This window comes from Lates calcarifer, linkage group LG6 (genome assembly GCF_001640805.2).
Source record: "Lates calcarifer isolate ASB-BC8 linkage group LG6, TLL_Latcal_v3, whole genome shotgun sequence".
NCBI lineage: Eukaryota > Metazoa > Chordata > Actinopteri > Centropomidae > Lates > Lates calcarifer.
In genome coordinates this window covers 25,475,152-25,492,776 of record NC_066838.1, presented here as the reverse complement: position 1 = coordinate 25,492,776, position 17,625 = coordinate 25,475,152, and the positions used below count along the sequence as shown (strand labels likewise).

The following is a 17,625-nucleotide window of genomic DNA, read 5'->3' as shown; positions in this document are numbered from 1 at the left end:
GAAAATGAAAAAACAGACCCGGAAAGGGAGGACAGGAGGAGAGGAGAGGGAGGTTTCCTCTCCTGTGACCTTGACTTTTCTCCACGTTCCCGATCCACTCCTGCTTTCATGTGTTCCCTCCATCCCTTATTATAAGAGACAGCTGGGGCAAATTCCATAATTAGAGAAGAATGGGAGGAGAAGGAGGAGAGCGAGTGATAAGGGAGAGAGAAGGGGGAGTACAGGTTGTCCTAATGAAGAGAGAGATGGAGGAGGAGAGAGGGAGGGAGTCTGTAGAAAGTCCTCGAGGTAAAACGCTGATGAATTCCACTCAGCCAAACGAGACTTATGATGGTGATCTGACTTATATCAAACAGAGTTTAAAGATTTGTGTTCAACAGGTTGGGTGTAGTTTGGCCCAGGACAAAACAGTAGGTTACAGCAGACATTCATTACATGCATGTCTACGTTCATGGCATTTAGTGTGAAATAACAGCTCCTTTTTTAAGTCTCTTTCCCACAGAGGGAAAAACACAATAAAACACAGTGGAAAACCTTGAAAATTATGAATAGCACTAAGTCTTTAAAACTGCATCATTGTCTTACTCCAGCTCCTCATATATAAAAATGATTAGGTGCTGTGAAATAATGCTGCCAAACAGTACGCTGCATTATCCACCACACAACATCAGATATATGAATCATAAATCAACTGTGTTCATTCAGTTCAGAGTTAACATTAATTCTTGACCTTGGAACCAGTAGTTTGACAAAATAATCTTAAATTAAGAGCCATTCATAATCTTTATTCCTGAGGTTTTAACTGCGTCTCACAGTCGTCCTGAGCAGATGTAGCTGTTATCAAATGACTGAAGTGAGGAACTTTGGTCAACCTACCTGAAATACAGAAAAAGGAAGTTCGTTATCTTTTTTTTGTTCTTAAACTAATGTTCATTCAGCTTTGTGAAAATGACTTTTCACAACACAGAAAAACTGTCTCTCCCCATCCACAGAGAGGTCAAAGGTCAGAGTCTGGAGCTGGTGGGTCACTGTGTTTTGTTCAAGGCCAACACTGAGGTTTAGGACACTGTGTGACCCCACAGATAAACTACTGAAAAACTAGTTCCAGACTCTGTGTAAGGTGTGTTCAATCACACCTGTCTCATGTTTCCATATAAGGGAGGGACACGCTGCAAAACCTCGTCTAGGTTTTTAATTTCGCCTCATAACCAACACTTGTTACCTATGAAACAGGAAAAAGTCAGGCCTATACTCCCTGTGTTCTCAGAGCAATTAACCTTGTTTGAAAGGTTTTCTGCTAATTGGATTAAAGCAGATTAAAGCAAAAAATAAAAAATCCACTGGTAAACAGTGGGAGTAATCCTCCCTCTTGTTGATTTTTTAGCAATTTCTTGAAACAAAATATGATTTTAGGGCTCTCTAATCGACTTAATAGCCTCTCAATATCTTATCAAGATTTTTTGGTGCATATGGTGTCCATCATGCAGACAGGCAGACAGACAGAAACGTTCTCTGCCATGCCAAATATTCCACGTATGTGTTACAGTATAAGGTTGGATGTTAATGGTGACTGGGCGTGCTGAGGCTCCCCAGCTGTTGGCTTTAATGGAACCAGTCACAGTTGCTGCAGCTCTCAGCTTGTTTCCCTCAGTTGCCAATAAACACCTCCTCTGTCTGCCTGTCAGTACAAATGTCCTGCTGTACCTCTGCCTGCTTTAATGGCAGGCTGACCCACTGCTGAATGGGACCTGCTGGTGTTCACAGGGTCACAAGTTCAATCCCTGACAACAGCTGATGGTGACTCATTAATGTGTCCAGACCGCAGGTAGGAGTTTTTCAAAGAGACACGTGAAGAGGAACAAGTGCAGCGCTCAGATACAGCTACAAAACACACTCATAATGTCTCCATCTCTGACCCCACAACACACACAAACACACTCCCTTCTCCATAGTTTCCCCCATGTGATGAGGTTTTAAATGTGGACTTTGCTCTGTGGAGTGAGTCATGGTCAGTCACAGCCTCTGACCTCGAACTAAGCTTCATTAAGACACTGTTAACTTCTTGCTGAGGTGAACACACACACACACACACTTGTGTAAACACACACACAGCAATGAAAACATGTACTCGGCTCAAATTTAGACACTCACCTAAAGCTGATCATTCAGTCCAAACACTCTATTGTTCGTCATTTGAGGTGTTAAAGGAGTATTTTTCAAGGATTTCAGGCATGAGGGATTTCACTCAATGCTGTATATTATCTAAAGGATCAACAGGAGATTTGGGTAATGCTTTTACAGCAAGAAAGCAATTTGAACATGAAATGAACCTCACCAGTGAGACTTTAATTTCATGTCAACACCAACTGAGACTCTGATTTTCTTTGGGTTTTTGAGAGTTTGGTTGATTCTGCATGTGCAGTTTTCTTGCTGAGCTTTTAACATTTCTTGGCTGAAACATCAAAAACAAATTTTACAGTTGACATAATAATGACAACACATCGTTTATCCAACTGAGTCTTTTCCTGACTTTCAGAAGTTCGGAGGTTCTCAGTTCTACATCATTTGTTGCAAGGTCTTAAAATTAATACCTTTCAATTCATAAGCACTGAACTGTTAGAGAGCTCTGAGCGCTACCAGTCCAGGAGTGCATAACCCTCCACTGACTTTGTGTCAAACAAACTGACCCCCACAACCCACACACACACACACACACACACACACACACACACACACACACACACACACACACACACACACACACACACACACCGCTGCTCCACTCCCATTCACCACTTTATGATTTAACTATGGGAAAACACTCCTTTCTGTTTGCTGTCCTCCCCTTCTTCTCTCTCCACCCCCCCTCTCTCCACTCCTCTGTCTGAATGAGGGAAAGACGTTCCTGCAGCTACAACTGTAAGGCCACATTCAGAGCGACAAAAGCACTGCATCGAAAACAGAGGTTGCTCCATCGTTTCAGTAAGATCAAGAGTGATGCTGCCACAGGAGGTTTCAGCAAAAACACTGCGGGGTAATCCAGAGAAAAAAACACTGCTGTCCAAAATCATCCTGCAACACACAGTGATGACACATTGGTATTAAGTGTGTATACTCCTGTATACTGAAGGATCCAGTTTCAATGCACTAACCAAAGTCCATCCTTAAAACATGGCTGGTAACACTGTCGCTTCTTATAATTTTATTGTGCAAGAGAGATGACAAATTGTAAGTCACTGTCTGACATCACCTAATACCTCCATAAAAATATCAAAAAACACCACTAAACCAGTGCACTGGTGTCGAGTGAAATTCGAGTACCTCGTTACATGGTTTGATCCGTGCGACAACATCCCTGAGATCTAGAACAGACACTGAAACTTGATGCTGTGGATTAAACTAAATCTCTTTTTATTTGGATATGAACACTTGTGTGGAAGATTAATGTGTACCCTGCTGAACATGAACACCAGTGAACTTCCACTTGTGTTCATTATCAGTAATGTAACATAAAAGATGAACTTATTGACCTAAAACTTCCCCTGTAGTCCCTCCTCCCCCACTCCCTCCGCCTTCTCCTTCCTTCATTCACCAGCTAAGAAAAGAGGAGAAACTCAAACAATCTGGTGGAGTCGACCTGGTTAAAACCAATATTTACTGTCACATTAACGAGGGCAAACCTCTCTCTTTGTCCCTGCTGTTTTTTTCTCCTCCTCCCACACTTTGTTTCTTTTTTGCCCTGTTTCTTAACATTTTATCATCAGCGTGTCTGCCTTTCTTCCTCTATTTATGGGAAAGATAAGTGACTAGTGATAAGTGAGATATGGGAAAAGATAACTGACTGACTGCAGATAGTTTTGAAGCAACCTACATTCCAGACTTAAAAAAGCAACTTTTAAAAAGAGAAGAAAAGAAAGAAAAGCGAGAGGAGGAGCTGGGGTTATTTAGAGTTTCTTTGATTTATCAAAAAAATATCTTGCTGAGCTCAAGATTTCAATGTGGATGAATAAGAAAACGTTTGTTTTTATCAGTCTTTGGTCCACACAATGCTAACGTGCTGATGTTCACTAGGAATAATGCTGAAAACTGTCACCAACTTATTTAGCTTGCTAGCAACACAAGTGCAGCTGAAGCTGATAGGAATATCATTCGTTTTGCAGGTATTCCTTCATAAACTAAAGGACTGGAGACATTTAAACTTTGACCTGATGGTGCTACATAAAAAGTTAAGGCGTTCTAACAATTCATCCTCAGGGGAACATGAATTTATTTTGAGAAATGTCACTGCAATCCATCCAACAGCTGTTGAGACATTTGACTCAAAACCACAAATGACAACTTCATGACATAGCAACATAAAATGTAATGAGGTCCCCGTGACATGTCTTCATCCTCTGATGACCATGAAAGTCTACACAAACATGACAGACCAGCTGGCAGCTGCTAGCCACAATGCTAATTTGACTAAAAAGAGAAAAAAAAGTCATGAAAATGGAAAAAATGGGAAGGTGGATAATTATGCACTTAAAAATACCTGGAGATTTATTTGGTTTCAGTATGAGACCCTCATTAGCATAAAAAAAACCCCACACATATATTTAAACAAGCTGGATTTTGAAGGTCTGTCTCTCTTCAAGTTGGAAAGTTAAATCCAAATCAGACGATGGCTAAATGTGAAAGTGTAAAAATAAGTCACTGGAGGTTTTACAGTAAACACGGTATCAGAGTGAAATCCAGTCCGTCTGACTCCAGCTCTTCTATCACACTAAATGAGCTCATTGTGTGATAGCGGGCAGACATTAGCATCAGTCTATTCTTGGTCTGGCTTGGCAGAGCAGGAAGAAAACCGCTGAAAGTCACTGGTGTCCTTCAGGGAGGACGAGTCTGACACAAAGTGTTTTTCTGTCTGGGTTTTGTCTGGAGAGGAAGCTGCTCACACACTCCTCACACTGCAGCTGGACATACTCTACATCTACAGCCTGGCCGATGTGGGATTTGACGTCAATACCTCAAGGGATCCTGGAATCAAGAAAAATCTGGCTAGGCTAGCTGTTTTCCCTCTGCCCATCCTTCCCATCTCGTACAACAAATCTCGACTCAACACAGATATGAAACTGCTACCAATCTTGTCATCCAGCTCCTGGAATGAAAGCAAATAGTCACAGTTTCCAACATGTCAAAGTATGCGTTTGATGTCAGCCTCCTCATCCACCTCATGTTCAGCACAGACAAGGCGTGTTGCAGAGCGTTGCATCATTTATTTGATGCACAAAATGGATGTACCCTAGGTACAGTGTGTACCATATCACTGCAACTAGCAACTTGGTTCTAGCTGGGAACCTTTGTTGCGTGTAACACCCCCTCTCTTCCCTCGTTTCCTGTTTCTTCACCATCAACTATTTTGCAGTTTGTCACCTCTCCACCTTGATCTCCACTTCAACCAGACTATAAGTGGGTTAAAGGTGTGTTTGTGTGAAGGACGTTTGGTCTAATATGGTGTTGCCCTCTAAGAATTTGTCAGCAGCTCACAAAGACCTTGAAAAGGCCAAACACCAAGAAAGGAAACCTCCCTGAGGAGGTCATCTCTCTCTCAGTGAGGGAGTTTGTTGAATTGCAGAATGAGGAACTGGATTTAAAGCAAATAAATAATGAAGATCTGTAAAAGTGCATAAATACAGACGTCCATGCTGTTTGTTTGTCTGCCTCTTGAGTGTCTGATTAACTAGTCTAATCTCCCTTTTTAATTAATTTCCTATTGAATCCCATTTCCTCTATCTCACTGTGAAGACACTTCAACAGCCATTCACAACCAACTGTTTCCTCCATGTTTGTTCTCAGCGGTCTTTCTGAATAGGCCCAACACTCTCACTGACACAATGGTGCGATAAAGGGCCCATTGAGAAGTATGCTGAATGCTAAGTCATTGGGAGGGCTCAGGACCACTGCTGCATCAAAAGGAGGTTGTGAGGGCGAGCAAACACCAAGAGACAAAGGGGCAGAGCTGAATGGACGTTTGGGGTCACTCTGCCTGGAGACGAGAGCCGACAAGTCTGAACCAGATCGCAGAGGGCTTGTTCAAAACCGTGTTTCCCTATGGGTTCTCTTCAAAGTCCTGTTTGTCCACGTCTTGTGGGATTGATTCAGAAGTTGACAGCTCTGAATACAGACATAAATGAACTAAAATGTACTGAACAAGCACTGACACCCAGAAGTTTTAGTTAGCCTACTAGGAAAGACAATTGTAAATATTAATTTCGCTTTTTTATCTCTTTTTTCCATGTGACTTCATCTGTCTTGGTTATCCATTCAGGCTGTTGTTTCTCTCGTTTCTCTCCAGTAGCAGGACAGAAGGAAACTCCCACTGTTTGCCCAAGTGATAACACACAGCTGACAGAGGAAACACGGGGGGAGAGAAGGAAAAGAGGCTGGAAGACAAGAGGAGATGGATGGGCAGTAGAGGAAAGAGAAAAAATGACGAGTGGATGGAAAAGTGACATACAAAAAGAAAAAATCACCAGGCAGGTGCAAAGGTGAGAGGAAGAAAGAGAACTTGAGGAAGCTATAGAGAGAGGATTTAGTGAGGGAAAAGGTGATAAAGGTTAAGAGATAAGTTCTATGTTGACAAGGTGAACAGGCCAACTGACGGCAACACAGACAGAGTAGGTGCATTTAACAGAAAAAGGGTGAGTGTGTGTGTTCACTGGGGGCGGTCAGGGAGTTCAAAGCAGCAGGAAGTTTAGAACTGAAGCATCTGACAATGACCTTTGACCTGTGACAGTTCAGCAGGTTGGAACAGACATCATGCATGACGAACAAGCAACACACACACACACACACACACACACAGCATCAAAACCAAACCACTGACGGGTCGAAAAGAGTGGGAGGTGCCGTCTCATAAACACTTCCCCTGCTTTCATAAAGACATGCACACACACACACACACACACACACACACACACACACACACACAATCTCAGAGTATTTGACAGTTCAATCAAAGAGTATGAATGTCTTCCTTTCTCTTTCCCAGCCGGAGTCCTTCTCTTCTCTTCTCTTCTCGCTCTCTTGTCATTCCCACTCTCCTCCTTCTCTTCTTCATTCCTGTTCTATTTACCTCACTCGCTCGCTGCTTCCTCCTCCCTTTTTTACTCTCTCCAGTAATTCCTACATCCTCAACTCCTCATCCTCTTCATCTACAACAAGTATGAGGAATAAGCATTAGGGCAACTCATATAATAAACAACTGGATACTGGTAAGCTACTTCATTGGAACTGTTGGGCTGGTATTCTGGAGTTTTAGACTGCTATATTTGTGTTTTAAGTTTCTGTGCAGGAACTTTAGGCTACCAGAGGCTCGGTCATCTGAGTTTAAGCTTACAAAATGCATCTAGAGGCTATTATGTTTATATTTTAGGGAGTTTTAGGCTTTACAGCTACTAAAACAGCATTAAAGAGTGACATGTCTACATGTCTTTGTATTCATTTAATTCTACTTTCAAAGCCAAGTTTTCATCATGCAAAAGTGGAAATGTGAAGTATTTAAAATAATGAATGAAAGAGACAAAAGGTTCAACAGAAAATGAACATACCTAACTATAAATACAACCTCAATGAATGTTGTTTTATATGTTTCAGCAAACAGGATTCCAACTGTCAAGATACTGTACAGTTCAATATGTTCTGTGTTATTTCAGATGATGAAAATTATTTAAATGTTGCTTGGATCTGTCCCGGGAAAAAGTGAAAAAACTAAGATGCAGCATTTATCTAGATTTGGGGGTGTTAACCTGCCAACATCAACACACCCTGATATCAACTACAACAACATACAGCGGCAGACAGCTAAAAAACAAGCCCTGAAATATCAGCCAACTATTTTGAACTACCAGCCCTCGCTCCTTTCCTCCCTGCCTCCATCCATCCATCATCTCTCCTTTATTTTGGTTTAGATATGACATCAACATCTCTTTTTCCTCTTTCACTCCTTTTACTCAAAGCTGAATCACTCCTATTAAGGTCAGATTTGTCTCTCTCTCACTCTCACTCTCACCCTCTGCACCTCTTAGTCTCCCCCTCTTTGCTCATTTTCCTGCCCAGTACACATAATGAATGACTGAAAAATGTGCGCTGTGTGTCAGCGTTTGTGTGTTTGTGCGAGGACAGAGTGTCAGAGGCAACGTTTAACCCTGAACAAGTCGGACAGATGGGAAAACAGGAAGATGAAGGCTGATGGTGACTGAAATAAGAGTCACTGAAGAGGACAAGGAGGAGTGGAGAGAGGAATGAATGAGTGCAACTGTTGAACCACACTATGACAGCCAAGGAGCTAAAGAGGAAAAAAGGATAAAAAAAGAGAAACAGAAAGAGGGCCACTATTAAAAGATGTGACTAAAATGTGTGGTTGACTGAGTCACTGTGGAAAACAGAAAGAGAAAGAAAAAAGTAAAGAGTTGGAGACACATAAATACATCACTTTTTTGAAGACTTAATGATGATGATAGCATATAAATCTTCTATAAGGCTGACAATGTTGTACATTCACACTGGAAAAATGCAACAAAAAAAGCTATTCAAAGCTAAAAAACAATGGTGCAAAGACTCTGACGAGGCCAGAAAACACACTGAAGTTATTATTTAATATTTCAACATAGACTCAAATGGCTCCTGGTGATGTAAAAGGGTTGCTAGTACTGCTAAACCCACTGTGAATCAACACCTACACCTGTAACATTCTGCCACTTTCAGCTCATCATATTGGTTGAACCTCTATAAAAACACAAGCCCAACAGATAGTACAAGCTAACTGTTATGCTATATGCCCAGCACTTTGCAGAAAGCCAAAGTAAATAAGTGACTGGCAAACAAATTCAGATATTTAGTGAGAAGAAACCAATTTTCTGTCCAGATTTGGTAGAGCAAGCCAGAAGTAAAAGACCAGTTGCTAGATATGTAAACACTTAACTGTTTGCTAACACATTAGCTCTAACAGCTTGATAAGCTTAATGCAGATTGGAGACTTTCCAACACCTTTGGTCAAAAATAACCTGATGCTGCTTATGATAATCAAACCTGCAGGCTAAGTATTTGTGCAGTTTTCAGATTTGTAACTGCTTGCAAAACTGCATTCACACCACTTAGGGCTGCAGCTGCCAATTCTTTTCATAATCAGTTAATCTGTTGGTCATCTGTTTGGACAATCAAATAATTCTTTGGCCTGTTAAGTGTCAGAAAACAAAGGGAAAAAACCCATCACAATTCCTCAAAGACATCTCTTAATTTCTTGTTAGACCAAAGGCCTAAAAGCTAAAGATATTCAATCTACTACTAAAGCAGTAAACATAAAGCTGGAACTAGAGAATATTTGGCATTTTTGTTTAAAAAACAATGGACATGATTGGACATGAACAAAATTGTCAAAAAATTTACATATTCTATATCCATTGACTGATTAATTAATTGGCTAAACATTTTAGCTTTAACTCTACAAAATTGTAAATCTCTTGTTGACTAACGGCCAAAACAGTTCATTAGATAATATCAGTACATAGTGTATAATATCCATCCATCCATTATCTATACCGCTTATTCATAAGGGTCGCGGATAGTGTATAATATAGAACTGAAAATAAGCACCAATATTTTAGCATACCCTTTGTTGAATCCATATGATAAATGCTGCCTTTGTTTTGGCATGAAGACTCATATAGACTACTGCAGCTGGATTAAATTTTGGACCTGTTTCATGAACAGCTAACAGTGTGTTTTAGGTTTACAGACAGAGGCTGACAAAGAAGAATTTAGGAAGGAGAGAGAGTGAGGGTTGTTTGATGTCCATCACATCTATCTTAATCCCCTTTTTTCTGTTTCATTCCATCATTACTGTGTCAGTCAAACTCACAGAAGAGTCATTGTGGCTGGAGAAAGTCAGATATGGATGAACAGCGAGCAGTGTGGAGGAGAGACAGAGAACAGTGAGAGATGAGGAGGGTGATAACAATGCAAAGGGTGTGAAGGAAAAAAACTGAGTGCGAGACACTGCAGCGAATAAGAGATGATATCTTGAGTCTCACACATGAGAGCTGGCTGCTTGACTGGATGTTTTACAGCAGGTCACACATGCCCCCACACACATATACAGAGGCAAGGCGTCACACCTGAGGAGCGTAAAAAGAAGAAGAACAAAGCACTGGAATTATCTGTGTGGAGCCAAACCACAGACAACACACACACTGGTCTGGATTCAGAGTGTGGTTCCCATGCTCATCACTTATAAATAACAGAATTGGCAGAGAATACCCTGATTGTAATCAGGAAACCACACACTCCACATCCGGGCTAATAAAACACACACACACAGAAGTGATCTCAGGCTACTTCTACTCACACACAAGCAGGCTGAGAGGATACAACATAATTCTGTCATGTTGTATCCATGAAATTGTCTATTTGTTCCACTCGGCCCTCTGCATACGAGCAACTGCTGGCTATCACATGGTAAAATCAATCTCCTAAAGCCTGTGTGTTGGTTGGTCACTTTGTGCAGCCAGCTTAAACTCAACCTCATCCCATCACAGCCTCTTGTTAGAACACTATTTTCAGGTGCGTGCCTCTATTTCTTGTTGCCTACAGATGACAATTAGCCTTAATTATGTAACTGCATCCCCATCCATCTCTCTTTAAATTGCCTCGTTGGATATTTCTGCCATTTGTCTAACGTGCAATGGAATGAGTTTACAGTGTTCCTTATTTTTTTAAGACCAAGGCATCCCAGACTGATCTCATAGAACTAGCTTTGCTCTGATAAAAGTCTTTGCAATGCCTGTAATCTTTTGTTAAGTTGCAGTTGCACATATGTTCAACAAACATACTGGAAAGGCAAAAAACTAAAAATATATCCTACAGTCAATTCATGCAATTTCCATGACACAGTCGATCAGTTTACACAGTGTGCTTTACGCTCCGATCCAAATCAAGAATTGAAATTTATGTGTAGCAAACAGTTGCATCTGGTTCTTTAAAGTTGCTGTGCACTGGCTTTGTGTGTCGGGGGCTTTTAGAAAGCTTGGGCTAAGTCAGGAAATGATGTAGATCTATTAAGTCCACATGCAATATTAACCTTCACTTCACATCAAACTAAACACATTTTTTGAAGTGCTTTGAACTGCTCTAGCTTCAAACAAGCTGTCCTTCACAACCTCCCAAATATAAACCTCATTCAAACCTCCACCCTGCAGCGCAGAGCCGACTGGCACTTTAAAGGCAACTCTGACGTTCAAACCACATCAATGGCAGGAAGCATTCAATCGGGAGCAGTTGGCACCACACTCGCACTTACGCACGATGAACAATGGAGCTACCTCAACGCGGCAATTGAGTGTGTCTATCTGTGTGTATGTCTCTTTGTTAGTGTTTGTCCTGTAGAGAAATCTGTCAACACACACAGGAAATTAAAGGCATGTGACAGTGAGAAGGATTTAGACAGGAACAGCCATCAAGCACTGAGTGAATCTTTAGACCTTGGAAAAGCACATGTTGCCATGTTTGATTCAGAATCATGGGGTTATGTCCTTCTTAAATGCCATTTAAAGGGTAAATTCACCCAAATTTAAAAAAGAAAACTTAAAAAGACAGTTTTGATTCTATTTCTCTTAGTCCCCAAAAACTAAATTTCATTCACCTCCACTGTGTGGAGGGAATCAGCAGAAATGTCTCAGAACCTGGAGGAATGAAAACCAAAACTGTAAGTGTAAGTGAGGTTGTTATTTGAGTGCACTGAAGGAAAATGCATCACTATTCTGAGTGTTAGATGTCAAAAAACAGAGGAGAGCACTGAGATGCTGACTAATCAAGTTAAGAATACAATAGCTCCATCTAAATTAGAAGTGTGTAACTTTGTGGTCTTTCATTTGGGTGAACTGACCCTTTAAGCATCTTCTGCAATGACACAAAGACACTTCAAATCTCTGAGGCTGCAGAGAGCCTAACGCAGCTCTGCAGGGCTGAAGTCTTTGACAGGTTTGATGACAGGGTGACAAATTTTGTGACTCAAGACAGGATGATTATGGAAAAGAGAGGACCTCACCTGAAGAACATGAACGTACATACAGACACACACACCAGGACACATTCCCAACTGAGGCCCATATTGTGCTCTAATAATAGGCTGCTGAAACAGACAAACATCCCCTGTCATCTCCTCCTCCTCTTTCCATGCCCTCACCCTCCTTCCTCCTCGCCACCTCAGTTTTCTTCCACTTAATACCTCCTTCCCGCCTTCTTCTTTTCAATGTTCCAGCCCTCCTTCCGCTCCTGCTGCTCCTCCTCCTCCTCCTCCTCCTCTCTTCCTGGGAATGTTCCACCTTGCCTTCAAACTGTATTTATAGTTCCTTTGTGCCATCCTTTATTGGTCATGTTTTTTCCATCCCTCAACCCTCTCCTCCTCCATCTCCCCCCTCTCTTTTACCTGTGATAACAATCCTTCCACTATCACACACCTGAGGAATGAAACTAGCATGCAAATACACATCTGCAGATGGAGCCTAAACACACACCAACCTTACATCACTCTTAGCTTATATACGAGACAAGGATTAATTGTGTTGAACTGGGTATGACCTCATCTTGGATGATTCATATTCTTCCTACAGCTCAGCAGGTAGCTGTCATTGCTTTTCCATCTCTTTTCCTTCTGCTTCTCTGCCCTTCACAGTGCGCAGATAAAGCAAGAATAAATGAGGGGCCTGGCAGGTGGAGATAGAGAAACAGATTTGTCTAATATAAAAATGGAAAATAATGATGTGAGGAGGTTTTGACAAAAGAGAACATTTTAAATCCAAAAGTAAACGTGACAAGATCTCTTAAATCACTTTTATGTGCCACTTACAAACAGCCTGGTGGTTCTTGCATGAAGTTCAGTGCCTTATTGATTCTACTGATTTTACTGTCAACAGTTTTCATAAGGACTATTTCTTCAGCAGAACGTAGCTCTGATTAAACCGGACATCAGTGGATTATTCAGTCAGTAAAATACTTGTTTGAGTTGGGCTCAAATGTCATTTTCCAGTCAAATATGGAAAAGATGTCAACATACAAGAAGAAAAAAGTAACTGGTGAAAGAGCAGAAAGAGAGAGCCAGACCTGGAAAGACGAGGACAAGAAAAGGAGATGGAGGAGACTTTGGAAGTGGAAGAAGAGGAGCAGAATGTGGAGATGACTGAAGATGAGAACGTCTCACTTTTGAAGAAATGTCTGAGGAGAGGAGGAGGATAAAGAGCAGGGGTAATGAGGAAGAAGGTGAATGATGAAGAGGAATGTGAGCAGGAGATAGCAGAAGAAAGAGAACAGGACGGTGAAGGAGACAGAAGTCTATATTGGGCTGGTGTTATCTGTAGAAGATAGGATGAATGGTTGCTTCAGATATAGAAGCTGGGGGTGAACTGATGCAGACTGGAGAAAGAAAAAAAGAGGAGATGAAAGAGGACGAGGAGAACGGTGATGACAGAGAATAAAATATTGGTGACAATGGAAATCAAAGTAAAGTTGTTATAAATTGGTGCAACATTCTTTGAAAATAGTGAATATGCCATACTGTGGAGGAAGCCTTGTTTTTTCAAATTCCAGTAAAATATGTTAAATAAACTGAACGTTGGGTGGGTGCAGTCTGTGCTTGGTACACACCTGCTGCTGTAAAGCTCTGATATAACGATACTGATACGTGACTGTACAGTGGATTCAGTGCCAACTGAATTCCACACCAAGTGAGTTTAATCTTCAATCTAAATGTTCGGCTCGCACACACATTTTTATTAAGCTGCTTCACCTTCTGAACTCACATCCACCAGACAGTACCTCAGAGTAACGTACACACTAATGTAAAATAAGTGCCTTGCTCAAGGGCAACTCGGCAGTCTCAAATAATAATGCTGATTGGATCTGTTGATAAGATTTATGATTCCATTTTTAACATTTGCATGCAGAGAAATGAAATTGCTTAAACTATCAACATACAGTACATGACCCGAAGAATGTGGACACCCACACATTACCTGTATATGGTGAGGGTGAGAGAGGGAGAGGGAGAGAGAGAGAGGAGTTGGGGGTAATTTAACAAGCCTTCCCCTCTGCGGGTTGAGACAGGTTAACTGACATTCCAATCTCTCCCTCCTCTCTTTCTCTTTCATTGAGGCAGAGGTAGGGGGTTGAGGGGTGTGTGTGAGTGTGTGTGTGTGTGTGTGGTGGGGTCTTCAACACACTGTCACCAACACACACACACACACACACACACACACACACACACACACACACACACACACACACACACACACACACACACACTCTCTCTCGTAATCCCTGACCTCAGCCCACCTACATTCTTTCAAGACAAAACTGCAACCTGGTAACTGGAGACCCTCCACCTCTGCTCTCTCTGTCTTTCCCTCCTTTTCATTTTCCTCGATGCCACCATGAGGTGCCATCAGATAAAGTGTCCTCCAGCAACACTGGAAATGCAGCAACAAAATAAAATTCAAAATAAAGTTCATGTTCATCTGTAGCTGCTACCTACTGGTCATCAGCACATCAGCTGATTAATTGATTAATCAATCAGCAGAAAGGTGATAGGCAACTATTTTGATACCTGATTAATCGAGTCATTTTTCAAGCTAAAATAGTGAGACAATGCCAAGTATGATCAGATTCCAGCCTCTCAAATGAGTGGATTTCCTGCTTGTCTTTGTCATATATGATTGTAAACTGAATGATTTTGGGTATTTGGACTTTTAGTTGAACAAAACACATGAAGATGCGCGCCACTTTTTCAATCATATTTCATATGTTAAAGATTTTTAAATCTCAATCCCAAAAACGCTGCAGGTCGTTATTGTTGTCATCCACTCAACATCTATTCAGTGCCTCAGTGATTATGAGAACAAACACTGCTGGGCTCTCATAGTATTCAAACGTCTTTAAAAGAGTTTTTATTCATTCTTTTATCACTGCTGCAAGGTAAACAGACTTATAAAAGCTTTTACAAGCTACACACACAGCGACTGTCACAGCTCCCTGCTTCTCTATTGAGACCTTCAACTGTGAGAAAAAGAGAGGAAGGGAAGAAAGTAAAGAGTGAAGAGAAAAGGGCCCAAAGATGGAAGAGGGAAGTTGGAAATTGAATGCCATGACAGAAAACACACTTGTCGGGAACACAAGTGAATGTCTCTCCACTGATGAACGAGGAGGGCACTCGAGCACGAGAGCCCGGCACAAAAGAGTCGCATTCAGAAACATAAAAAGGTTGTTCAAGAGCGACGTTCAAGAACACAAAAAGGTTCACTTCTTGAGCGCAGGAAGACTGAGTGAAGCTTTTCTACTCTGTGTACGTGCCTGAATGTGTCTACGTGTTTATATGTGAGTATATGTTTGAATACAACACCAGCTAAAACAAACAGAGCATCTTGCCAAGGACAACAGCTCTACATCAACTCAGACTGAAGCATTAACGGTTTGATTTTTCATTTAGGTCACTGAGCTTTAAGAGGCTGACTTATCGCTGGTAGAGCAGTGAATGGGCTGATTTACTTCACATTCATTAACCAAGTGGAGAGGCTCAACAGTTTATCTCATAGCAAGCAGAATGAGAGTTTACCAGCAGCCAGCAGTTCGTCAATGCTGTGAAACATGCTGATATTTAGAATCATGAATGTTTCTGTTGAGCTGAAATCCTAAAAAACACTCAAGAGAAGCACAAGCAAGTGATTAAAAAACCTTTGCACACACTCACACAATTTGGACGATATTCAACAGTCCACAAAGGCTATTATGACTTTTACCAAAACCCAAGCACACAACAAATTTAGCATAACGTGCAACTCTGTAAACTTTAAATCATGATTATCTCACAGGTTCAAACCTCTGCTGGTAACAACAAGCCACACAATTTAAACGAACTAGGTGGTATCTCCACTTTGCTGCCTGCATTTCATCCTTGAATCCAACACCCTGGAATCCAAGGAATTTTTTTCAAATTCATTTTTCAGTTTCATTGATAAAACATATGTTTACTAGAAAAAAGTTCAGTGTAAAATGGCAATACACAACACGCTACACTGTCCAAGCTCTACAGCAGCAGAGAAGACTGTCACAAGATAAATCTGAACGGTCACAAGAAAAAAAAAAATTCTGCTACATAGTATGACTTGAATCACTGCACCAATTAAAAGGCAAGAATGAAAAACTAATCACTGGTCACAACCTGTAGACATATGCAACCTGTGATAATGGCTTGCAAACAGACAGGGCTTCATTATAAGGCATAATAAGAGAAAAATGCTTGAGGACCACTGCACTTCCGTGTCCTCCTTTTACAGCTTACAGTTTCCTGCATCTGCCACCGATGACAGTCAGAAAATCTTTTAGAAATTCAAAATACACATAGATCGCAGACATTCAAGAAATCATGTGAATCTTTCTGACAGTCTGCAAACTCATGGACAGGACTGGCTGTGCCAGCAGATTCTGAAATCTCTGAAAACATTGTGATACTCCTGAACATAGAGGAGGAGCAAAAACAGCACCGCAGCACACAGAGGGTAAATCTAGACGGGGAAGAGGAGACTGAGTCCTACCTGTCCGAGGTCCAGCGTGACGTTCACCTCGTTGTACTCAGTGCTGCGGGACAGAGGCGGGCTCTGCCACCATCGCTCTGTCCCGTCGATGGCGTTGGTGATGGGATGGGCGCGGTCACTGTCCCCCTGGCTGCAGATGTCACAGTACTGGCCCTGAAAAGACAGAAACACAGATGTACCTTTAATCTTTACTCAAGCATAAGAGTCTGAAACTTTGAAAAGCCATACTTGAGATCCAGAGGGAATAACTATGGGGTCCAAATCAATTTCAACACCTGCTGCTGGTTAAAGAGGAAACTTGCTCTGTCAGAATATAAATCTCCCTGATGCAAAAAAGGCACTCTGACAGGATGTCATTGATTAACAGCCATTAGTTATTGTGGGATCTGACCCATCAGCCTTTAGGTTACAGCCTAAAGAGACGAGTCTGTAACTTAAAGACTAAACTGGTGCACTCTCCTTCAGAGTCACAGTAAACATCTATGAAAGGAGGAGATTTATTTCACAACTGTCTGTCCCTGAAGCTACCTGGGTCAAGTTTCTTACATTTCAACAGAGAGGTGACTCCACACAGGTTGATGTAACGGTGAGGCTTTGGCCTGTATTAAATTTCTGCTAGTAGGCTTTAGTTGTCTCATAGATTCAATCCCTGTGCCCCAGTCTGCCTGTTTACAGTCTTCTATGACACAGCATAGTGTGTTATATTTTAAAATCCAGATGTCTCAGTCTGCAGTTGTAACATTAGATACTTCTACAGCATAGTAAGAACTGGTCCACTTATTTCAAAATCACAGGTACTTCACATACCTGCTGACCTTTTCCCAATTCATACCAAAGTGTTTCAGATTTTTTTAAATGTTTTACTGCCTTTGATTTCCATTAATTTCAGTGCCACCCAAAGGCAACATAACTTGAACAGCAATGACACCAGATGACATGTTTCAAGTCTCTGCCTGGTGATTTTAATGCTGTATCAAAATAAATGTATGTCCACTTGAACTGG

The 17,625-nt window shown here is 41.3% G+C and overlaps 1 protein-coding gene across 1 annotated transcript in view; it reads right to left on the bottom strand.

Moving 5' to 3' along the window:
- Nucleotides 1-17,625, bottom strand: part of lama5 (laminin, alpha 5) — a gene marked incomplete at its 5' end in the record, with an annotated part of 78,742 nt that overhangs the window by 56,711 nt on the left and 4,406 nt on the right. The window contains 1 exon segment of the mRNA XM_018682871.2: nucleotides 16,623-16,775. Within this exon segment, the coding sequence (XP_018538387.2) occupies nucleotides 16,623-16,775 (153 nt within the window).